Source organism: Poecile atricapillus, chromosome 1, assembly GCF_030490865.1.
Source record: "Poecile atricapillus isolate bPoeAtr1 chromosome 1, bPoeAtr1.hap1, whole genome shotgun sequence".
NCBI classification, from domain to species: Eukaryota; Metazoa; Chordata; class Aves; order Passeriformes; family Paridae; genus Poecile; species Poecile atricapillus.
This window is the reverse complement of record NC_081249.1, coordinates 159,798,490-159,823,605: the sequence shown is the minus strand read 5'-3', so window position 1 is coordinate 159,823,605 and position 25,116 is coordinate 159,798,490. Positions and strand designations below refer to the sequence as shown.

At 43.3% G+C, this 25,116-nt stretch overlaps 1 protein-coding gene across 2 annotated transcripts in view; it reads right to left on the bottom strand.

Moving 5' to 3' along the window:
• ADCK1 (aarF domain containing kinase 1) overlaps positions 1 to 25,116 on the bottom strand; it is a 74,989-nt gene that overhangs the window by 32,466 nt on the left and 17,407 nt on the right. For both annotated transcript variants that reach the window (XM_058829786.1, XM_058829785.1), the window contains one exon: positions 12,216 to 12,419. In XM_058829786.1, coding sequence (XP_058685769.1) covers positions 12,216 to 12,419 — 204 coding nt within the window. The remainder of the gene's footprint in view (positions 1 to 12,215; positions 12,420 to 25,116) is intronic.

Sequence of the window (25,116 nt, the reverse complement as noted above, 5' to 3'; positions counted from 1 at the left end):
ATCACTACCACACCCACATAAAAGTATCTCTCCAGCTCTCTTGTAGGTCCCCTTTAGGTATGGAAGGTGCTATGATGTCTCCCCCAATCCTCTGTCAGGCTGAACAACTTCAACTCTCTCATCCTGTGCTCACAGAAGAGGTGTCCCAGCCCTCTGATGATCTTCACCTGGGACAAAGAGCAGGAATGACAGAAGCAGCACTGGATGATCCAGCAGCCTGTCACCAGGGTGGACAGAGGCACAGTACACAATGATGACATGCAGAATGCAAAGCCCAGTCCCAGACAGATTCTGCCCAGTTATATCCTTTCCTCTGGCTTTGGTTATAATTACATAGATACAAACAGGCCTGAAGTCTTATTGATGCACAACACTGCCCCAGATTAATAGAACAGGGAAGTAGGAGTAGGGATCTGAAGTGGACCTGGAAGTACACGCAGTCTGGCAGATGTGGGCAGCCCTGCCTGAACTGAACTGCTATCAAGAAAAGGATATAATAAGGTCACTACTTTAGAAGAATTATGCTTAAAAGGTAGTAAAGCTCTACTGAGGATGTAAAGTTCATAAGCCCGTTACTGTGCCTTGATGGGATATTGAAACACCAGCATACATGGCAGACAAGTCAATGCGAAAGACACTGCTATTCAGCAGTCCACACCACAGAGACCAAGGTGCAGGGACTAAGCAGAAACTGAGGTAGAATAACTTACAAAGAGGTCTGGATGAGGCCCTGGAGTTTGTATCCTTTGCAGCCAACTCTTGGAAAAAATGTACAGAGATCAGTAAAAGTCCCTCAAGAGAGACAACTGCACAACAAATTAAATCCAAAACTGACTTTGCCAATAGGGTCACTGACACCATGCATTAGGTCATCCCTAATGATCAGTCATACAAACAATGAAGCCCTGAGCTCTCTGCACTGATGCAAAAAGTCCTATGCTAAATCAGCCACATCCTATCTTGTTTCCTTCTTGTCAATCTCTCCTCTGAATATCAACTTTTTCTTTCTTTTCCTGACCATATTTCCCCTACTTTTCACATGTCTGCTCTGATCTGTCTGCTCCTTCTACAGTCCATTTATTATCTGCCTCTCTCCTCTTCCTCCCATGTTTTTTTTCCTTGCTCTCAGATCTTAGTGCAGGGCTGCCAAATCCCTGCTTCATTGGTGTAACCCAGCTGATTTGCTTTCCTTAAAGCAGTGTCTGCTCTCATGTAAATTACCCTCCAAACCCAGCCTGTGAAATGGGCTTGTTCACTAAACTCCATGAATAGTAAAGTAGGCACAGCTGGCCTATTCATAATCAACATAAAAAATAGATTAGCACTTTACAGATTAAACATTATTGTTTCAACAGTTAACATAAATCAACTACACTTACAGGCCTAGCATTGCTGCTGTCACTGCAGGGTGACGAGTACTGCAAAGGGAAGGGCTGACAGTCCAGGGTGCAGTAGGAAACAGCTTGAACGTAAGTTCTCCTCTGGCATCCCCAGTGTGTACTGCTAGAGGTTGTCACCAGGACAAAAGTAGGCTACGGAAACAAAACTAGGGGGGTAATTTTGATTAATTCACATGCATTTCCAAGCAATCTAGCAACCCATTATTCTAAAGCCAGAATACAACTGCCTTTCCTCCTTCCCTCAGGCTGATGCAGCTCAAAAATGAAGCAACAAAGCCAGCCTCTGGTAGGAGCAGGACACTCATAATAGGAAGGCCCTAAATACTAACTGATACATAGCTCTGTTTCCTACAGTTCAAAATATTTTGCCCTCTGTGGATGAAGATAATAGTTTGGGGGATTCAATCTATTTCTAACCATCTCAAAAAGCACCTCATTACAACCCAGGATTCACCTCACCAAAGAAGGGCCAAGTACTGAGATCCACTTCAGACATGTCCTATTGAGAGCAAAGCCAGGACAGAGTATCCCAGAGTGGTCAGGCTGCACTTCCTCCCTCATCAGGTACAAGATGCTAAGTCACTGGAGACACTCAGTCCAACACACTGTCATCGGTGTGCTGTGGTTGTGTAGTCATTAGAGATAAGGCCCACAGAACCAGTCTGCTCCATACCTTTCCATTCCTTCCTGCTCACTCACTGAGAACCACCCACTGTCTCAAAAGTTTATCTTGGAGCAGTTAAACTGTAATTCCTGAGCTGATTTTAATGACAGCAAGGGGCTGGCAAAGGCCTTGGCCAGAATATCCCATTAAGAACGAGCCTCACATCTCTTTCAAATAAAAAACAAAACAGTAAAACAAAAAAACAGAAGAGGAAGAGTTTAGGTTATGGTTATGGTCCAAAGGACAAAAGATGGACTGGGAGAGGAGGCATTGGCTTATAGGTTTTCTTGGCAGCCAGGGCAAAGACATTAGCAGTTTACAAATGGCAAGGCGGGAGAAGTTACATGGACAGACTTCTTTACTATAATCCCTCTTAACAAGCCCTGGTAATTTTAATTGCTCTAGCCTTTCTTGATAAATGGGAATAGCAGTTAGTAGACCTGAACCAATCAGCTACATCCAATAAGGTGCTTGAGAAAGTTAGCTTTGTTCTCCACGCACAACTGATACCACCTCAGTTTCATCCATTATCCAAAATGAGCTAACTAATTTAAATTTTCTACTAATAATTTGAAATTCGGAAGGATTGATGCTGAAGAGCATTTTCCAAGAACTTGCTAATTTGAGATGCAGTAGTTATGCGAGCTTTGTAGGGGAGAAACTTGTAGCTTTGCTTCAGCTGAGCTCTCCTGGCACAAGCAATAGGTCACGTGAGTTTACTTCTTCAGTTGTCACAGACAGCTTCAAAGGTTTGGCTCTGAACTACACATCCTGTAAAACTAAATACTGCAAAGCTTACAGAAAATAAGTGCAAAATGTGCCTAATGTTCACAAAGGTAACATCAGAAAACTTCCGCAGGGTGGTCTGCCTATAAGGAACAAACACACTTTGCTCACTAATGGTGTAAAGAACTTTGAGACACCTTAGATCCCAATTTTTTTGCCTCAATCCTCAAAACGTAAAAGCATGTTGAGTGTGTAGCTTCTTATAATGAGAATTTCCAGTTTTTTTCACAGGGAAGAAAACTTGCAAGCAGAGTTTAAATGTTTTTTATGGCTCAGCATCCTTCCATAGAATCAAGAGCTTCCTGTCAAACAGATCCCAGAAGTGCCATAAAACAAAACTTATTAGATCACCGTATATCTCATAAATTTGTAAAAATTCTATGTGACTATTCTGTGTGTTAGAAAAATACAAATATGTCAAGGTCAGGCCCTGTAACTCCTTATTTTATCTTATGTCATTTGTTTCATCTACAAATAACCTATTGCCAAAAGTTCCCTAACTCACTGCATCAAGTTTTCATGTTTCTGATGGGTCAAGAGCCAAGTAACTATGCAGATGTAAAATTCTGAAAGAAATTATGATTAGGCAGCAGTAGGAGATTAGAAGATCTGTGGGCAGGCAGGCAGATGACAGGATTCTTCACTCCCTCAGAGAAAAATCAGGCACAGTAAATCCAGTCTGTGTCAAGATCAGATCATCAAGAATATTTCAGAGGGTATCAGCAGTGGGCTTTGAAACAGAAGCCAGTCTCTCAACACAGCAGCTCAAGGTTTCTGCCCCTACACAGATCCTGCTGTGTCAGAAATGCTTGGAGATTGCTGAGCAAAGGAAATACACATTTGGAAAAAAAGTCTCCATATGCAAGAATAAGAACTATTAATCCCAGTTACAGACTGCAATTTCCAGTAATAGTTTGGAATTGGAAGAGTTACCCACATGCTGAGAAGTGTTTTCTGTCAACGGTCTGAGCATTGCTGTGCAGCACATCCGCCACCTCTACAGGATGTGGACACTGATTACAGTCTGACACAGCTGTTGTGTGTACTGTCAGCCAAGATGTGTTTGCTTCAGAGCAACATTTCAGGTGTAATCAAAACTCTGAGAAAACTGTACTGAACACGGCTTACCATCTGCAGACACTGAGCCAACAAATTCCATGCAGGTATGTCATACACTAACCCCCAGGCACCTAAAGAATTTGTAAATTGAAAGCAAAAAACATCACTAAGCATCCAGTTCAGAAGTATTCCTTACAATACTTCTTATGACTTACACTCATTCCCCATTGCACTTTCTGATCTGAAGTTTTTCTTTTCCTTACAGAAGGCCCTCCAAACAGTCCTTCAAATGTCCAACCTTCTATACTGTAAATCTTACTAATTTGAAAGAAGTCAAAGATTATCCTCTAATCTATACTCAAAACTTCACCTCTCTTAGACTGTGGGGCCTAGAGTACCGAGGGAGAGGCTGCCATGAGTAGGACCCAGCCAAACTCTCACAGGAGCTCTGAGTGGAGAGAAAACCCACGTAAAAAGGCAGTATGCTCTTCAAAAGCTCCCCTGGCAGTAAGGACACCAGGCTGTCCTTGGCACGACAGCAAGAGTCAGTAACAGTGGAGTTTGCATACAGAGTGAGCAGGGACACAAGAAACAAAGCAAGTTCACTACCTGAGGCACATAAAGCTCTGCTTGCTTTCCAAATCTGCCCTTGGAGCAGCAGTTCTGGACAGCTGCTGTCCCCACAAGGGCTCAGTGTAGAGGCAGCCACACTGGGATCTGCCAGTGACTGAGGCCAATTACCAAAGACAAGGCAGGGCAACCACAGCAGAGGCTGCAGCAGCAGCGGGACCTGCACAGGCAGCCACTTGTGCCTTTCAGTTGAGTAATGCAGGACCATTTATTCTGGGTGACATTAATGCTATTCGCCATCCATCTCAGACTCTTTAAATTACCTTTTTATGGCCAAAATCTTTTTCATAATTGATAAAAATCTCTTTTTTATATCCCAAGTTATTGAAAGAAATGTGAAGGTTTTTTATTCACCATTACAGTTTTAATAAAAATGTGGTTTTTATTGACGTCTGCTAGGAAGCCCTGCAGGGTGTACTGCAAGAGACTCAGAGTGGTGAGAGAAGGGCCATATCTTCCCATCCCACTTTCCAGCTCCTCACACTGTCAGAGTAATGGCCTGCCACAGCTCAGCTTCCATGTGGGTGGGTAATGGAGGGTAATGCAGAATAAGGAGATTTCCTTTGACCAACAGCACCCATAGCAGGCAAAAGAGGCTCTTGCTGACCTAGATCTGGTTGCCCCGAGTCTGTTAGTGAGGTAATGCACAGTGATGCCCTTCACAGACCACCCTGGCACAGCATTGCTGTGTTTTAGGTGTTTTAGGACAGAACCAGGTTCATAAGTTACAGGAGACCTGGGTGTTCAGCAAAGCCATTTTGTGTCAGTCCACAGCCCCAGGCAACCACGGGAGGCACTGTGCACTGTGCCATACATCAGTGCTTTTGGGCAGGGCACTCAACCACAAGGCTGTGCAACACTGGAGGAGTGTCCTGGCATCCTGGATGGGTTAAACAACACTGCCCACCTGGGAAAAGGCTTTCTGAAGCCGTAACAGAACCTGCAGCAAACATTATGACATTGGGATCTAGCACAGTAAATGAATCATCTCTAGAGCACCATATGGAGCCAGCTACAGAAAGTGGCTCATGCTACTTTGGGAATACCTTGGATGCTGTAGGACATGCAGTGTAATACCCAACAGCCTATTGAAGGCCTAGGTCCTCTCCCACAGGGCTGAGCATGACTTGAATAATTCTGCAAATTACAAAGAAGCATATGTCTTGCGAGAGCTTAAAATGCTCATCGACTATTCCAGAAGACAGGGAATCAAATCCATCCTTTTCCCTGTCACCGTCACAGTAAAGGCTGCCATACTATACCAAGAATTTATACAGAAATAGGAGTAAGAAGTATTTTTTTTATTCCTGCTATTCCTCATACTCTCATAACAGTATAAGGACAGGGAAGTCTCTTGCACTGGGGATTAGCACCTTGCTGTGCTCTCATTCTCTCTTTCCCATCACAGTACACAAGGGTACACAATTTTTGTCCCTCCCTGTCAAATGGTCATGCAGCATCACTGCAGATCACTGCAGTGACCATCCTGCCAGGTGTATATGTGTACATTTCAACAACAGATTAATAGTATTTCATTCACCCAATGCAAAAAACACTTTGGGAACTTTGGGAGTGCCCTAGTTCCAATCAGGACAGGGTTAATCTTTTGCAATAGCCAGGAGGGGTTGTGGCCAGGACCCTAAAGTTACCTGATCCCACCTCATGCCATTGTCAGTGGCAGGAGAAAGGGACTCTCCTTCTCTTCCAAGGAGAAGGGGTTCCTCCCAGTCTAGTTAAATGGTGGACAGAACAGTCAGGTATTATTGTCAGGGGCTTTTCACATAAATTGTTTCTTTTGTTATTAATATTGTTGCTGTTATTGTTTGTTTTCTTATCTGACTGCTGTTTCCAGTAAATTGTTCTTATCTCAACCTGTGATCTTTGCCTTTTGTGCCCCAGTTGGTTTTAGCTGGAGTACTAAATTAGAGAATACCACTCCTAAGCCAAGACAGGGAGCAAATTAAAGTGCTGCCTGGAAAGAGAACCAACCTTCCCAAATAACATTAGAGTGATAATATCATAGCAAACCTTTACTTGAAAACTTTCAGGTACACAACATGGCAAAAACCACACACAGTACAGTAATTCTACAATTTTTGTAAGGTTAGTTGATTAGTATACCTATTAAATATTGTCCGATTAGAAGAGCAGTTGGTTAGGTAATTTTTCCCTGAGTACTGCCCCATTGGAATTGGTCCCACTGGATAGAGGGGCTTCTCTATCCCACTTCTTCTTGTGTCTCCTAATCCTGGTTGGAAAACAAAATGTCCTTATTGATGGTCCTCTTTTTAAGTAAGACTAAAAGTATTTCAGGAATGTGTTAGAAGGTTAGATTATTGTTCTAAACTATAGGGGGAAAGGGCAGGAAAAGTACTAGGAGCTGCAGTCACGTATTAGCAATCCACAAGGCTACAAATCTATGAAAAATATATAAAAAGCTAAAAATCTTTAGGCATCATTTTCCCCTTTAGAGACTTGACAAAAATTCTATATTGTATAGTCTCTACCACTTACATTTGACAAAGGGCAGTATTCTTCTTAGCCACAGTTTTGCCGCAAAGACAATGAATTTTTAGACAAGAAGTATCTGTTTCTTACTTGCACGGCACTGGGCTGTGCCAGGTACAATAGCAGGAATCCAAGGCTGAATCCTCCAAACATCACTGTGGAAATGCATCCTCCTTCACAAATCACAGCACAGGAGGTTCTTCTACCACATGTGCTTTGTTTATAAATCACAGTCAAAGCATTGACATATCCTGCCCTGCTCAATCAACAAGCTCCTTTACTGTATGGCTGCAGGAGGTTTCTTGCAAATGGCAAAACAGTGCTTGAACAACCTGTAAAAGCTACAATTAACTGTGGATGAAAAGGATGGTCTCCTTGGAGGTGCTGGATAATCAAGCAATTATAAACTACTTCCCATTACCTGCATTTCCACAAAGCAGAGCTAGAATGACATCCCTCCAAATGACTATCTTTCCATCTGTTTAAGCCGTTTATATGATTTGGCTTCAGCAGAGAAGTCTTGACCTCTGAGCTCTCCTCAGCCTTTTCTCCCATCTTGAATAAAGCAAGCATTGTAACCAGAGCTTTAAATTACTAGTGTGTTCTCCCTATGCAACTGTTTTGCCTCAGCCTTCCCTGAAGCACAGCAAACTCACCAGCAATGGCATATATATGTATGCAGATATGGATACCTACAGTCAGGATTTCTTGGGATCCCTCATTTGACAACATCTGAGGCTGCTCAGCTTCAACCATTTCTACTCCTCTGCAACAGTTTCAGCAACTGTTAGATGTGAAGGTAAGTCAAGAGACAAGGAGAGAGACACTCACTCCCATGGCTAGTCACATGCCTTACAGCAGCCTATCACTCCCCAAGCAATGACAGCCTGGACACAGAGCACCTGGGCAGCCACAAGACAAAAGCACCTCATCAACATGGGAAAGACCCTGCCTGGGACCACACTGCCCTCAGCTGGAGGTGTGCTAACTTTATCCTTGCCCTAATCCCCAACCAAACAACCTCACACAAGAGAGAGGAGCAATGACTAGAGAAGCTGCCCAACAGGAACCTGCCAGAAGGGAGCAGGAACTGCGATAGGGATGGGGGAGGAAGGGAGTGTCTCCCACCAAGGAAAATTACCTCCAACATGAGTTAAGGCCTGAGTAGAGTATGGCACAAACATACATGAGTATGGCACAGACACAAAGATATCAAGAAGGAGAATAAAAAGTCCTAGGGAAAAGGTCAATAAGTCAATTAAAAAATGCCAGTGTGTAAGGATGGGCTGGAAGCTGATGAGCAATAGGATGTGAAAAGTGACATTTTGCTGTACACAGGAGAAGTAATACAGTGGTGCTGAGTGGGTAGACCTAGGCTATGGCCTACTCGGATGTGCAGTACGAGGAGGTATTTTGGGACAAGAAAGAGTGTGTGTTGGCGTAGAGAAGAGTACACAGTGAAGCAAGGAGATGCCACAGTGACAACTGTGACAGCACTGTGCAGTAGCAGAGAAGTGAGACCATATTAGGGAATGCACTGGACAGTAGTGGAGCCAGGCAACAGAAAGGCACAAAGGATATTTGAAAGACCAGGGTTGTATAAGCTGACAAGTCCTTCTGCAACCACTACATCCTATGACAAAGGATGATGTGAAAGGTCCTTAATCAGAACAGAGTGGCATCATCTCCCCAGTATCCCTGTACCCCACAGCCACATGACATCCTTTCCAACAAACCTACCAGGGGAAGGAAATATCCCTAATTCCAGTGCTGTCAAAATTTCTTCCACCTTTTCTAGTTTCTAAGCATGAAGATTTTGTGTTTTTAAGGTGCACCCACTCTGAAAGTTTTATTTTCCAGAGCTTCTCATCAGTCTTTCTTCCTAAAATGTGTGGTGTCCACATTTCGCCAGAAGTTGCCTGGCTCTGCTCTGCATGCACTTCGTTGAGTTACAGCACTTAGCTGAACCAGCTGTCTCTCCCTGTGTCATTAATAGTTCTGCAGAGAAAGAACATATTTGGCTTGCTTTCATTTTCCACGCTTGACACCTTTTCACTTTCAGAACCTTCAAGCAAGGAAGATAAAAATAGAGGCAGGAGAGACTCTTTCATTCATATCTTAACACCCATTCTTATGAACAGAGCTTTTCCCAACTCTTCCAAGGAATACACCCAAAACAAGCCCAACCTGCAGTATCTCCACTGTCTCCCAAAAAGATTCTTGCTCTGTGATCCCACTGGTGATAGTTTCCAGGAGTTATTGCAAAGATTTCTTTGTGCAGCCTCTCCCACTACTACCTTGTGTTGCCCTGCAAATCCCACCCTGTCCACCTCAATCTCTTGCATATAACACTCAAGAGAATGATCACCTCCCACTATCACTCATCCAAGCCACTGTGGCTGAGATTAGAAAGCCAGCATTTGCACACTACTATTTTTATCCCAACGATCCTGGATAGGTACACAAACTAGCCCTGGACTTAAAATAGGATTAGACAGGAAAACTCACTAGTCAGCATATATGATGCTTCTCCTTGTGTGGCAAACCTATGCCATTTGCCTTTACATCAGAGCTACATGCTGCAGCTTCCAGACCCCAGCCATGATGCTAGCCTAAAATGGGAGACCCCCATCAGCAGGGTATCAGGTAAGTTTGTGTGGGGGCAACAGAGTCATGTTGAACTGCCAGAAATCCACCTCACAAATTCTCTGTCTTTGCTCAAACATCCATTCCATTGGCATGGTCTCCATTTAAGCCAGTTTTCCCACAAAACATTTATCAAAGATCCAAGCCCATGATAAGATTTGCAGGAGTAGGCCACATCAGAAGGCTGACTATTTCTAATTGACTGAAAATATAATGCTTCTGTACATGAAATTGGCTTTTTTGATCTTTCTGCCCTTTTGTAAGCTCTTGCCTAATTTGTTAGCTTGTCACATTCCTCCCTAGGTATCACTGTATTTCCAGTTTCTCTTTCTCCCATTTGTTCTGCACTGATCCAGGCTGTATGTAATTACTTCTTGCCTACACTTAAGATTCATATAAAGAGCCCTGCTCTTGGTCCTGACACGAGTTCTGGAAGTCCTACCACCAAATTCAAGAGCAGCAGGAATAGGCCTAGGCACTGTGAGAAGGTTCCCTCATTGACATTTTTTTCTTCTATCTGAATTCATCTGCAAGTTCCCAGGTGTGATGCTGGCCCCAGGAATGAAAATTTCAGGATCCCTCTCTGCACTCTTCTCTGCCCTGATACTCCACCTTCCACTCTGCCACCTATGTTTCAGCTAAAGTATATCATACTTAAAATGTACTGAGGATCTAGCTACACTGAAATCAAATTTGTTCCTGAAGCAACCCTTTTAAACCCTCTAGGCTCCAGCAATGACAGCTTTGGTGCATTAGGTTCCCAAATCCTTTCTGATTTTAAATATCTTGATTTGGTACCTTGTAAATATTAATACAGGCATTTACATCAGCTTTTAATACTACCCAGTTTTACAAGGTCCTTTATTTTTATATATATTTTTATATATGTAATTCTCTTAATTTATCTCCTTTATCATTGCTCTCTTTCTCTTGTTACCATTTCCTCTCCATCACTTTCTTCCCATTTCTACCTTTTTTACACTCCCTCCCTCTGTAACTTTAAAATTAAATATTGCCCAGCACTGCCCATGTGAAGGAAGTGAATGCTATGAGGTAAGGTTGCTGTGGAGACTGTATTCGAGCTGCTTCACTGGGAATCAATGAGGCACGCAGCGTTCATCTAGCTCCCAAGAAGCACAAAGAAACCAGGGATTATCAGTGGCAGCTGCACACACACTTGAGAGAAAAGGTCCCACCTCCAAGCACCTACTTCAGCCTTTAAGAGACACCAAATAAACTGAGCCAGAGGTGGCTAGTGTGGTAATTTAACATAGGTTAACTTTGGGGTGGCTTTCCACAGCTCCTGTGGGAGATTGCCACATGGAAGCCCATGGAGACAGAGGCCTGCAGGGAGCGGTCAGCCTGCTCTGCTCCATCTATCCACTGAGCTATGAAACAGTTGGTACCAGCCATGCTACAAGGATGGAATCCTAACAGAGGGAGCACGTTGCAGACTGGGGGCTGACATTAACCCTGCCATTAAACTGTAGGGAAATATTAATGGTCATTCTTGGCTAGACAATATGTATACCCTTAGACTACACATAGGCAGACTCGCCCCATTCAAATCTGCCCATAATACACCCTCTAGGTGCAAATACTTCACTTACCTCATGTTTCCCCCACACCTCCTTACCACACAGTCAAACAGGCCAGAACAACCAAAATAGCCCCAAAAACCTTTATATATGAGAAACAACAGATGTACACACTGCTTCCCTTATTCAACCTTCTGTCTTCCTCCCCCTCACACAACTTTCCCTAGCATCACCTTTGCATACTGTTGCCTCCTGCCTCCCTCCTTACCATGTCAGCCATGATCCTTGAAATGCCTCTCCTCAACCTGGGCTAGAGTGTGAGGGGATATCTTGTAAAGAGCAAGATGCAAAGTAGCAGAATACCCTCAGTAATTTACTGTGGGTACTTCCCTTATATCTAAATGAACACAGTCACCTACCTACTGATCTCAGTGCTGTGGGCTGCTGAGGGTTAATGATGGCACTGACTCCTGAGCTACTGCGTTACCTGACTGCAGCACCAAAAGTGATTTATGCTATTATTTTCTTTGGGGGTTAATTAGGGGCTCGAGAAAGTAAAGGGCTGTCAGTGCTAGCTGGAATTGGTCTAGTGCAGCCAGGGGAGAGCAGTCATCCCTCACAGAGCTCTGCCAATATATCTTTGTCCTAAACATCAATACCTCCAGCTCCCACTCCTCAGTGTGGCAGACAGCCCTCCATCCTGACCTCCAGCAACCCTGTTGATCTTGGCATACAGAGTACGCTGCTCTGCTGCTTCCCCCTCTGTTAGCTTCTCCTCACCAAAGCCTGCCAATAATGCCCATTGATGGACAGGGAAAACTCGCATGGCCTTCACTCAGAAGCAAGGACAAGATACCTCCCCTCGGTATCTCATATAACTGAGAAACAGCAGTTTTCTTTCCTCTAGCTGCTGTCTTCCTTTCCTCTGGCTGTCCGGGGCTTGCTGAGGCCTGAGAAGCCAACACATGCTATGGCTGCCCCTACCTCTTTTCCCAGATCTTCACGGATAACTTGCTCAATCTCCTGCCTGCTGCTCTGCGGGGCCTGGCTATGCAGCACCTTGAGGGTGCGGGTGTACTCCTCAGGCAGGAGGTAGTCCAGCGCTCCCAGGTGCTGTCCCACCTTGATGAAAGTGCCTCGGTTGGAGCAGCACAATTCCCGGAGGCGCTCAGCAGAGCGCAGGTGCACCTGCAAAGAGACCAGAACATCCGTCAAGCCCTTTTGCTGTCTGTTACATGCATATGTCCACATATGTATCTTTTTTGTCCAGTATTTAAGCAGACCAAGGATTTCAATTCTTGATTGTAGGCATCATCATCTAATGTGTCAGTCCACTATTAGGACTCTGGCTGGACTTAAAGGGTCTGAACCAGACCAGGACAAGATACTCCCGAATATAAAGGGCTTCAACACTTGTTTGCATAGGCAACATGATCAGTAACAGCACATTTTGTCTGGCCATAGGGCAGCATTGGTTTGGCACTGCGATTCTGCACTATGATGCACAGTTTGGAAACTCCTTGCCAAAAGAAAAAAATCATGACCACAACTCTTATGTTAGATTCTTAGTGTGAGTGCAGTGAATTAAAATGAGAAGAAAACCACAGATACCATCCCAGAAACTCCCAGGAGTTCAGAAGAAGAGTCTGTTAAGAATCAAAATTACAGATCTCTGCTTGGCAGTGAAGAGGACAGTATGTGCGCAGTCCTTCATCTTACTCACCTCACTTTGAAACACACAAGGGGAAATTACATCCCTCCAGTCCAGTCAGGTCTTGGGTCTTACTGCTTACATTGCCAACAAAGTCTGCAGTGACAGTCGTTTGAGCAACTAAGTGTTGCAAGACTTGCCAGCTGCGCTCACAGTGGCCAAAATCCAACTTCCAAATGACAAAACCCATTGTCAACCACTTGCCTGGTCTGTATTTCAGCTCTTATGGTTCATTTTGCTCCTCAAGAACATACCAGCCACCACATCCTTCAGTGACAATGATTTATTCTCCCTTTATTACTGTCACTAGAAAAGCCTCCTACCAAGGACACAGCTATATTGAATAATATTTAATGAACTTCATATAAGTTTACCCTGATACATTAATAAAACCTAAGCAGATCAATAACAAAAAATAACTGTACACCCATGTCCTGTTAATGCCTGACACCGATCTGCATGAAGTCTCCTCATTCCTCTGGCTTCTGTGTCAGAAGTCATTGAAGATCAAACCCTGTGTCTGCAGCCCTCAACTGCACAAGATCCTGTTGTGATGGACTCCACCAAACGCCTTGACGTATGTGACAAAAAGGAACAATACCACAAACATTCATGAACCCCATATATACCCAGCCATTCAGTAGCTATATTTGCTCTCTGTGCAAAGCAGTGCCATGTCACATCATGGGACAGGCTGAGTGTCTCGCATTTGGCAATGTGTCAGGGACAGACTGAGTGCTGGATGCAAGTGCATGAAACACAGGCCTAGGGGAGTGTGAGGAGAAAGACTAATGTGCAAGTCTCACCCTCAGTGTGAGACTTCAGAGTTTGATGCACACATGCTCATACACACATACACGCACATTTTCCTACATGGGCAAATACAGGCAAGTGTAACTCATGCTAGGTGAGTGAGCTTCGCCCAGCATTGCCAGCTCAAAAACACTCACACATGTAGGCTGCAAATAAAACCCATGAGTATGCCTCAAGTCTCACACATCATTCTCCTGCATTTTACACAACAGCTTTGAAGCTCCTGCTGTAACAAGCCTCTGCCCTAGCTCTTTCCCTGCTCTCCTTCCCTGTGTGCAGCAAGGACAAAAGCAGGCAAAACGGGAACAAGGAAAGGAAACTGTAACAGAAGAGAGCAAGAAGACCAGGGTGGGAGTAATGGGATGAAAGAGAAAGGGAGAGAGGGAGCCAGTTCAGCTGGGTTGCTTGTCACAGCACAGGGAGTGCAGCCCATCACAGCGAAACAGTGGTTTTGCAGCTCTAATAGTCACCCTCTACCCACTGCCTCCAGCTGTGGAGGAAAACCCCTGCCAGCAGTGAAGGAGAGTGGTGGCCAGCCACACACCTCAAAGTGTTGCACAGCCATAGCCAAAAGCACTGGCAGGAAACCAGGGCAATGCACTTACAGATATGTTCCAAGAGACCCAGCACTGAGCTCCCAGCATTGAGCTCAGGCCAGCACAGGGATCTGCAATCTCCCACACACAGCAGGAGCCCATCAAATGACTCTAGGTTGCAGCATGACTCAGGGCAGAGCAGCAGCAACCCAGGGCTATAGTGCAGTGCTGGGTGCCAGGCCAAGCAGCCATCTCAGGGTAGAGGTGCTGGCTCCAGCGCATTACCCACACTGCATGGATTCCCAAGACAGATGGGAAAAACAGGCTGGAAAACTCATGTAGCTAAAAATGCAACTGGTTGTAGACATACCTCCATACAGGGTGTATCTTCACATCTGGGTTAGCGCTGAGAAGGAGGTGGCAATAGCCCCTTTTTCCTCTAGCACAAGGTGAGAGGAAATTTTTGCCCTCACAAATTTATCCAAGCTGTTGAGAAGCTGGTTGGCCTCGTGGATGCAGCAGTCCTGGACAAGAGGATCCTTACAGAGGGCCCCAGGAACAAAACAGAATAAAACCCCCTGCAAAGCATCCTCCACAGTGCTCTCACAACCGGCTTGGCTTAAACACCTAAGAGACAGATGCCCTGGCTGGCTGGCTGGCTGGACCAGGGAAATCCAGCTCCTGCACTTCTGGAGAGATGAGATGACCAAGCAACTTATTTCAGAAAAATTACATCCTCTATCCCTACATCTTACAAAACTCCAGTCTGCATTAGAGGGAGAAGTACATAAGAGGCAGAAGTAGGACTGTGAATGCAGCTTCCAAGGACTCTTTTCCTATCAACCAGATAAGGTTTTTTAGAGGAAAACCTTCCTAATGATCTCTATTATTTTCTTGGATCTCCCCAAGACAGGTCACTCCAGATGCAGCACTTGTTTCTCTGACAGACTACATTCCCTTAATCACAGACCAAGCATCACATTCCTACTATGATGTTCAATAGCGGTGGCCCACATTTCTGTTCCACCTTGAAGAAAATGCAAGGTGAATGGAAACCCCCAGAATGGCTCAGAACTTTTCTTCAAGATACTGCTCTATGTTGCCCAAGCAAAACTTCAAAGACTGTTTTTATCAGAGGAAAGAGCTGGAAACAACACCTGGTTTTACACAGACATATTCATCACCCCTAGGAGCACGCTACAAAGAAAGGAAGCATTTCACGTACCAAGGAATATCAAGAATAAGCTTCCATCAGAAAGCCCTTCAGATCACAAATGCTGTCTGTGCACACAGCTCTTTCCTCAGTCCACATGGACATCTCTTTCTGTCTCAAATCCCTTCTCCAAATTTCAGCAGGGCAAATTCTACATTAGCCCAAATGGCTATCAGACTCCTCTGCTTTACCTAAACCTCGGTTAGACTGGGATTAACACTGATTATTAAAACTGTGAAAGTAACAACTCTTAGGTGTGGAGAGGAGGTATCTCTGGGATGAAGCACATGTTCAGCAAGCAGAGCTGCAAAGGGATGTATTTTAATTTATCTTTGATGTACAATCAGACCTGGCTTCTCAAGTAATTTGGTTGCTTTTGGAGGAGCCTTTACTCACACAGATTACTGTCACAGATCCGCTCATCAGAACATCACATGTGCAGATGTCTTAAACTGGCAGGTGTTGATCTGGTCTTAACAATAAAGGAATTAATTTAGAAGAAAATAAATACTCAAACTAAAATCTACCAGTGAGAACTTCAGTATTTCATATCTGGTGACAGACCTGGTGGCAAAAGTGCTCAGAAAGACCACTGAACACAGTAAAGTAAGTGGTGGAAGCAACTCCTCATATGAAATCCCTCAGTAAAGATATCCCAGGTCTGCAGGGCACACTCTTAGCTGGCAAAAGGTGAAATGAAGATTAAGAATGCAGAGAGAACAGCCTGCCCATCACTGCTTGCAATGGAGAGACACTCTCCAAGACAGTATTTCAAGAAAGGTGTCTCCAGAAAACACCTGGAAAACTTCAATCACATAAAAATTAAAGATGAATTCAAAAAGTAGCTGAGATGCTAATAACCATAATAAAAGGAAATCTCATATTAAAACAGTTAACTTGCAGAGGACTAAAAGGGAATAAATGTTGCCCTGATTTTAAGAAAAATCTAGACTAATCTGGGAAACTATAGTCCTGCAAGCTTTAATTCTGTATCAACTAAATTAGTTGAGACAATAATTACAGGGAGTACTAAAAGTCATCTAGCTAAATGGGATATGACTGATAAAAAGCCAGCAGGGATCTTGAGGGGAAAAAAATCATTTTTCACCAGTCTACCAAAATACTGTGAGCTTGCTAATACAATAGAGAATAGAAAAGAGGTATTAGAAAAGAGGTATTTACTGGGACTTTCAAGTGGCTTTCAATAAATATCCTCACAAAGAATGAAAGGAGAACTCAGTAATTATTGGAGATACAAGAACATCACTTCCTCATCCCATTCCCAGCTCAGAGACCCAGCACTACAGATAGCAGCAATGGAAGACACTCCAATTAGGACAAGGCAGCAACATTTATTGCTGTTTTCACGACAGTTTCATTTCAACCTGCTCTGAGCATTTTTAGACCAGATGATCCTGCAGGAGCCTTGTCCATCTTAGGACCTGCATTCATTGTTACTTCCAGGGAGGATGAACTAGCACTGAAAACAGAGAAACATGACGAAAAGGGGAAGAGGTCCAGGTAGTGCACAGATGGAGCTCTCTACTGTAAAAGGATTGACCTGCATTACTGTTAAAAACAAACAGCAAAGTGTCCCATTATACCTGTTCTTACACCGAAGTTTAACTTTCTTGCTAGTGATCTGGCAAAGAAGAGAATAGTGCAGTGACAAAAATTCCACAAGACGTAAGAGATATTATTCATCACTGTGGAAAAGTAAACTCTGCCAAGTCCCCACCAAAGACAGGCAAAAAATCAATACACTGGGAGATCTCATGCTCAGCATAGACGGATACAAGGTCACACATATTGGGAGGTGCAGTCTGTCCTCCCCACACACACTGCTGGGCTCTCAATTAACTGGAACCATCCAACACTTGGATCACATTCTTGTGGACAGCTCAGCCTGCTCAATGCACATAGTGAGTCAGAAAAATTTAAAAAAACCTGTTTGACTGTGATAAAAAAGCTTAAAATACTAAAACCATCAAAAGATTATCGTATAAATTGAATTCACAACCCAACCCTGGATTCTAGACATCCTATCACAAAAAAAGATAAATAAAAAAGGACAAGGGACACATGACCACGTCATATAAGAGTCTATTTAAAAAGAGATTTGACATGTTAGGAGACTGTTGATGCATAAGAGAGAAAAGTTGTATGTGATCATGAAAATAAAAAGTTCCCATTCCTATTTCCAGCTCATATAAATCCACAAATAGGGCATTCCAGAAAACAACAACCGTTTTTAAGTTGGTTTTTTTTTACATCCCATTTTGCACAATTCAGCATTAACCAGTGGCACTCACTGTCAGAGGATAGAAAAGCCAAGAGCTTAATGGAATTCAGAAAGGCTTTAGATATTTATGATAAAACAACCATACCTGATTTTATATGGCACTTTTCATCTCTAGAAGAGCTTTTACAAAGCCCTTTACAAAACTCAGGATTGCTATTCTCCATTTTACAGACTCATAAGAACATTACAGGTAATAAAATGTCTAAAGGGCTTTAAACACTATTGCTCAAGGCATCAAGACAAAAATTACCCTACTATCTGGCCACAATGAGAGAATACAAACAGGGTGCATTATTAAAACCTTTAGAGAACCTATTTGGTGTATCCAGCTCCCAAATTCTGGTTAAATCTTCTGCTGAGGTCAACCTGTTTCCAAGGGTCTTCCATATTCACTAAATTACCTGCCAATCAAAGGACTTGTGACATTGGTGATGAACTCTTGCTTTCCTTCCACAGAACAGAACTGCTGCTTATGGTCTTTCATATTAAGCCTTTGGGATGCTGGGAAGAAACCTGTAGCACAGAGTGGGGTGGAAGCATCCCAAGCATATATGCTGTCAGCCATCCCAGACAAGAACACTCTTGCAGAAATGCCTGCAGTAAGAGACTGAACTGCAAGAGCCAGGCTGTCCTCTGGACTCCCTTCAGAGGCACAAGAGGATGTCATCACCTCTGTGGTGGGTATCCCCAAAACAGAGTTGGGTCAGGAGAAAAGACATGTCAGAGAATATAGGAAAGAACCTTTTCTCTTCCACCCCAGATAATGACAGGGCCATAAGCACAGGACAAGTAAAACTGTAGAAATGGCTGTAGATGACCCAGGACAGCACAAACCAGAGAAAAATGAAAAGCTGTCCACCTCAATTTAATACAGTGAGAAACTGAAATGAGTGGCCATGCCAAAAGATCTGTAAAGATCCTTAAGGAGGATACAGCTACTGATGATGTGAATAGGGTACTTGGGTGCTTTAAAAACAGCAATATAAAACGTAGAACCCATTTCAGTGACAGTGTAGTTCTGTCTAAGGGGCTGTTATCTCCTCTTTCAACTACTCTGAATAAGCATACAGTAAATATAAACTGCTACAGCCGTCACTAACACTACCAAACTGGTAATCAAAACTGACTGGCAGCAAGGATGCTGCAGGAAGACACACAACTCCAAACAATGTTATTGCCTGCTTTTTGTATTATCTTTCCTACTTACCTTTTACAAAAGCTCATTCCTAGGCACACTAGATATTTGCCATTCCAATGCCTCCTTATACCAATACTAACTGATCATACTGCCGATGATGGATAGATGCATGCCTTTGGAATTGGAATAAGCTCTGGTGCAATGTACCTCACCACCTAATAATTCACTATTTGTGTGAGTTATGTATAACTTAATAACGTCCTTCAGAAATTCTGGCACAACAGTTGGTTGCCAGTGGGACAGAAACAAAGTGAGAAAGAGAGCTTTATAGTTTGGAAAGGATTAAGGATGGAGAGGATCCCCCTGAATAAAGTGACAACTTCTTAGCTTCTCAATTTCATAAATACAGAAACAAGGAGTCACACAACTAGCGGGATGGCCAGTAAACTCAGTACTAATGGAATATAGACAGTAGGCCTACAGACAGCTGAAATCTGGTGTTGGTGCTGTGGCTTTGTTTCAGTAGTCCTACAGGTAGCTGAAATTAAAGCAAATACATTTTATAATTCAAGCAAAACTTCCCTGGAGATCACAACAGACTCTTCCAAACCTAGGCAAACACATTTTAAACTGAACAGATATGCAAGCTCACACCCCTCAAACATCAGGACTCTAAATTTCCACAAACAAGTGCACACAAGTGTTGACATCCCACCTGTGCCACACATACTCCCAAGTCTTCCTGCTAAAAGCCCTATTCACAACTTGGTTTATGTAGGGGACTGAAGGCTGGCCTAGCAACAAACCACTAGTGTGAGATGCCACTTGGTTCAGAAAACATTTTGACACTAGGCTGAGATCCACCCCTTTGGCCAGTCACTTGCAAGCTGCTCTGCAGAGTAGGAAGCAGTGTTTCTCAACTGCAGAGCAGAGCACCAGTAGTGACCTTGCTGAACCCTGCCCTTGCTGGCTGGTGCAGGCACAACCAGCACCAATTGCCTGCTTGTGTTCCATCTTCATTTTACTCCAAGCTTGGTCATTTGTGGTCTGATTATCTCTCATTACTGACGACCTTGCTGTAATGAGTTTTAATCTGCCTCGTATTAATTAGAAACATTTTCATTAGCCAGCTCAATTTTAGGTAAATAGCTAATAGAAGCAACTGAGCTGCAATTAGTTATCGGTGGGGCAGTTCAGGATAAAAATCAGAAGAGAGCAGCTGTTTCCCCTCTAGACACCTCTGTGATATAATGCACTGTTCTGTGTAAGTCTCCTGAGCCAGGAAAACAAGAAGCACAGGGAAGGGCTGGTCAGAGACAAAGGGAAAATAACATGTTAAAGTAACTGGGCTGTAGAACTTCTGTGCCTATGGCAGGAATCTGAGAGTCAAGATGAGTTCCCTACATGCACAGACTTTACCTCCAGTGAACAAGATTCTACTCTTGAGGCTGTTTTACTCTGTGAAGGTCCTTCACACAGGCTCTTCTGTGGGGCACATACATTACCATTAATGGTTACTTACACATGAGGATAAGATCAGATCAGATTTTCCCAAGACAGAAGGATCAGACCCATGTCTACACAAAAATGTAGTACTTGCAAAGACAGCAAGTTCATAAAAGTGCATTCAGTGCCTTGTTGTCCTGATAGATAATGTCCTGTGCTTCATTGCAGAGAACCCAAGGAGGATAGAAAGTAATTCAACAGCATGTCTGCAGAAGGAACGGAGACATTCACAGAAGCCACAATGAAATGAGGCACATGTCTTGATCCATTGATCACAGAGCCTGCAGCTCCACAGAGGCAGGTGAAATGATAATAAATTTGACACAGCACCACTCAAAATCTGGCTAACAAAATTAATTCCCTTCAGCTTGGATCAAACCATGTGGGATGCCAGTGAAAACAAGCTGAGTGCTGTAAAGATACCATCTAATTTAGCATTGTGTTTAGCTGTGTGGGAGGCTCTCACACCTTCCCATCAGTCCTATGAAGTCTTGTTTCATTTGCTGTTTTTAGTTGCTGTAAGCAATAGTATCAGCGAAGATATGTATTACACTCAGAAGTATTTCCTAAACAGGAACTGCTGACATACCCTGCAGAAATCACATACTATTGACAGAATAGCAAGAGATGATGCTGTGCAGTAAAAATGACCTGAAGGGAGAATACTCCCCAGACAGCTATTTCCAGTTAAGAACACCGTGGAAAGGCAGTAGCATGGGAAGTGGGGGCTGGTCTTGGGCCATAGGGACGGTGGGGGGAAGAGCTCAAAAAAGGAAGGCCACAGTAGCAATTAGCTGTCACTGAAGCTCACATGGATTTGGCTACACTTCCAAAGCTAAGTGAAGAATCCTAGCAGCAAGAAGGAGGATGGAGATCTGACAGCCTCTTCCCTGAGTTCCTACACTCCATCCTGCAATAAAATAGAACTGGAAAAGCCATGAACTCCACAGGAAGCTGCAACATGCAGAAGAGACAGACCGAAAGGCACATTGAAATGTAAGTTTTATGAGGATGGATGGCCCAAGCACCATCGAGAAAGCTCAACTACGTCTCATCTAGCTCAGCTGAGGGTCCAGACAGTAGCTTCACAGTCTGCTAGCCTACTGTGGGTGTGCAGAAAAGCAGGAAGCACAGAGGCAGCTGCTGCAGCTGGAGGGAAGAAATCGTCACATCCACTTCGTCAATGCTAAAGAATCTGGGCTGGCATTTTTCTCTTCCCAACAGTCGAATCCCACCCTACCAGCTGCACGTCACAGCTGACCTCCAGTCAGGATCTGTCTGAGTCAACGTCAAGTGATTAAATTGTGCAACAGCAGCTTCTCCCTCTTGTACATATGTAACTTCTCTCCTGGCAGGTCACTCCAACAGCCAGAGGAGCAGAGCAAGCCAGCTCCCTCTCTTACAGCCATGCAGACACACACCAGCATTCACCTTGGTGACAGACCCCAGAAAAAAGAGTTTTTATTGCAGTGTCTCTAAAGAGAATAGAGCCCCTTACCAAACTGACAGAGGCAGATTCCTTCCCCCTTCTTTAATCTGAGAAGCTCTGACCTTTAAAGTACAGACCTCTTCCCACAGGAACTGGATGCCTGAGGAGGAAAGAGACAGTAACACATGAAATACCTACAAGTGATTAAATTGGATTGACGAGGAAGTCAAGAAAGATAACAACCATGGGATTATGCTGTCAATTCCAAAAAACTGCAGTGACTGTCATAGCACCACATCCAACAGAGAAAGTGGCTGCGGTGCCAGTCAGTCATCACCAATGGCAAAGTGCAGTTCTATGTTCAAAAAAGTGCCCATGTTAAAAAAGAAAATACCACAAGGAATGTATCTTTGTTACTCAGCAGGTCTGTTCCCTTCTGGGTATCCATCAGAGTGGCTGACTACAGTGAAAAAAAAAAAAAAAGTATCAATAACTCCAGCTTTTTCATCTAGTTGACACCACACAGCTCCACACCAAGGAAGGCAGCTGGTGTCTATTAGCATCCCATCAATGTAACCAGTATGGGAGACTGAGCTGGTGTCACTTATGATTCATACACAATAGACTCGTTAAACTGCAATTAGAAAGTCCAATACTTTCTTGCAGCCACTCCTTTGCAGCCACTGCTTTCTCACTGAAAACAATAGGTCTCTGCAGGTGTCAGTGGAAGGAGAATTTGGATAAAACTGGCTTATGTGGGTGCCAGTAAAGATAGCATTTGGTCTGCTGAATCCTTATGGCTGCTAGGAACACAAGGAAGAGAGAGAACCTATATTGGCTATGAGAGTGCCACTTCAAAATAGCATGAGATAGCAATTTAATGAAGTAAAACACAAATATCTGACATGGCACTAAACTGAGATGAACAAAAGGAGAGCCCAGGTGAGCTCACATATTACCCAGAGTAGATTACTTTTGCTCCCACAGAAAGCAGAAGGAAGCAGCACCAGAGACAACTGCCTTTACTGCAGCTGGTATCAAAACAAACAATATTGTACATTCCTCCCCTGCACTTGGCTGTGGCTCACCAAGGTTGTGAAGGGAATAAAACTGAGATCATCTTTATATAAAACTACATATTCAACATTTCTCCATCAACAGGCTAGTCAAAGATAGCCAATGTCTAACCTTGGCTAGAAGGCATAAATAGTAAACTCAAGACAAAAGGTGTTGTTGCAAAACCTGATAGAATAATACTGATAGAGATCCTCCAAAAAATCAGATCTTGCTGGCCAAGTGCAATCACTGTGATTGTTCCCAAAGACGATATTTGCATGGCAAAAGAAAAAAAGATGTTAAAGAATTTGCACAACACAAGATGGACAAGAAATTAAAGCACATGTTAGTAATCCAAAACTAATACTATCTATGACTCCTAGCCTCAAATATTTAATATTAAAGCATTTATATACTCCACACAGAGATCCCATGAAGAATGAAGTTACACTGAAACTGGGAGTTGAAGTCAGCAGGCAGGAGAAGATGGAAAATGACATAAACACAGTCTTGATTCAGTCTCAGGAAATAACAGAGCTTCCCTGTTCTCTCATTAAGGAGACCATGGCATGAATGGGGGCTGTGCATTGATTACCTCTGAAGATTTTCTCCTTTCCTGGACAGAGTGCTGCTAGGACAAACACCCGGCTGGAGATGGTAAGAGGGGACTCAATCCCAGCTACAGAGATCCTTTGATCTGTAGTTGCCTGACAACTTGAGGGAGACATCGAGGCAAAGCTGAGAACATGAACAGACCTCATCCAGGAGCTTCTTTAACTCTATATTATTTCTATTTTGAAGTCTATAATTGGCTCCCTCTTAATGGTTTGCTCATCAGCCCCTGGCATTCACTAGCACCCCACAGTAGCCACTCAGCCACAAGATACATACCTAACTGCCTCTTTAAACAATTATCACATCTAAATGGATTGCTGTCCAAACTATGCATACATTGTGTCAACAGTGAGAAATATAGGTATTTCAAAGTCCTCCTCCTCTGAGAATTGACAGAATGGTTCAGTCATGGGGAAGCAAGGTGCCTCAATTCCCTCTACTACAGGAAAGCAGACATGTTTGGGCCACATCATAACAGCTCCCAGAGAGCATACCATAAGAATAACTTGGAGCAGGTATTCTGCAACTTCCAGGGGGACACAAGCAGACTGACCACTTGGAACTCAACCAGCACGTTAGTTTGGCCTCCCTGACACAGAAAACCTTTAGTGGCAATAAAGCAGTCCAGATAATAAAAGATAATAAAAGACTTTGTGTCCTGTTCTAAAATCCATAAAATTCACAAGTCCAGAATTCTTCACTTCAAGCCTTCATGATGCTGCTCAACCATGACCCAGAAAGAAGACGCTGGTCCAATACCAGCCATGAAGACCTCTCCTCCATATGGTAAAGGCCCCACTCTAGATCATTTTGGCACATAATATTGGGAAACTGAAAGCTCAGTAAAAGGAAGCTTGGAAACCCATCCTATATGCTAGTTCAAGTTTTTCAAATCTCCCATCTCTAAGAAAAAATCTGTTGGCTTACAGAGAAGCATGTGTTTCTAGCACTTATACAGGAGCTGTTAGATTTTACTACTCAGTTGCCTGAAAGTAAAAAAAAAGAAATCCCCTCTGTTGGTCTATTAATCTGTCATAACGAGATTCTTCATAATTAGTTTGTCCCTAACAGTTGCTTTGTAATGGTAGCGAGAGAATATTTCAGGAATGGCAATTACCTCTGGTGTCAAAATGATGAGGAAAACAAATGTTCAACCATCAACAAAATGCAGTGCCTTTTCCACTCCCACCTGATGGTGGGTGACAGCACGGCACATCAGAATTACAGTGTGGGTAATTACTAGACATGTTGTTATTGAGAATTCATTTCCCCTCTTGAGAAGAAATTTGTTGAGCAATGCAGGTGAAAGGTGAGGCATCTGTCACTGGGATGGGGGTCCTGTGGGTAAATGGTCTCACCAATACATTGCTTCTTTAATTTACTACACATATGTCCAACAATTATAAACAGTGAACACTATTTAAAGGAACTTTCCTATATTAGCTACATACACATCCCATCATTTCAGAGATTTTGCAAAAGGACAGAACTTGACCTCTTTATTGTTGCTTTATTTAAATTTAGTATCCTTCAAATAAAATACACAAGTCTGCATTAATTGCTTCA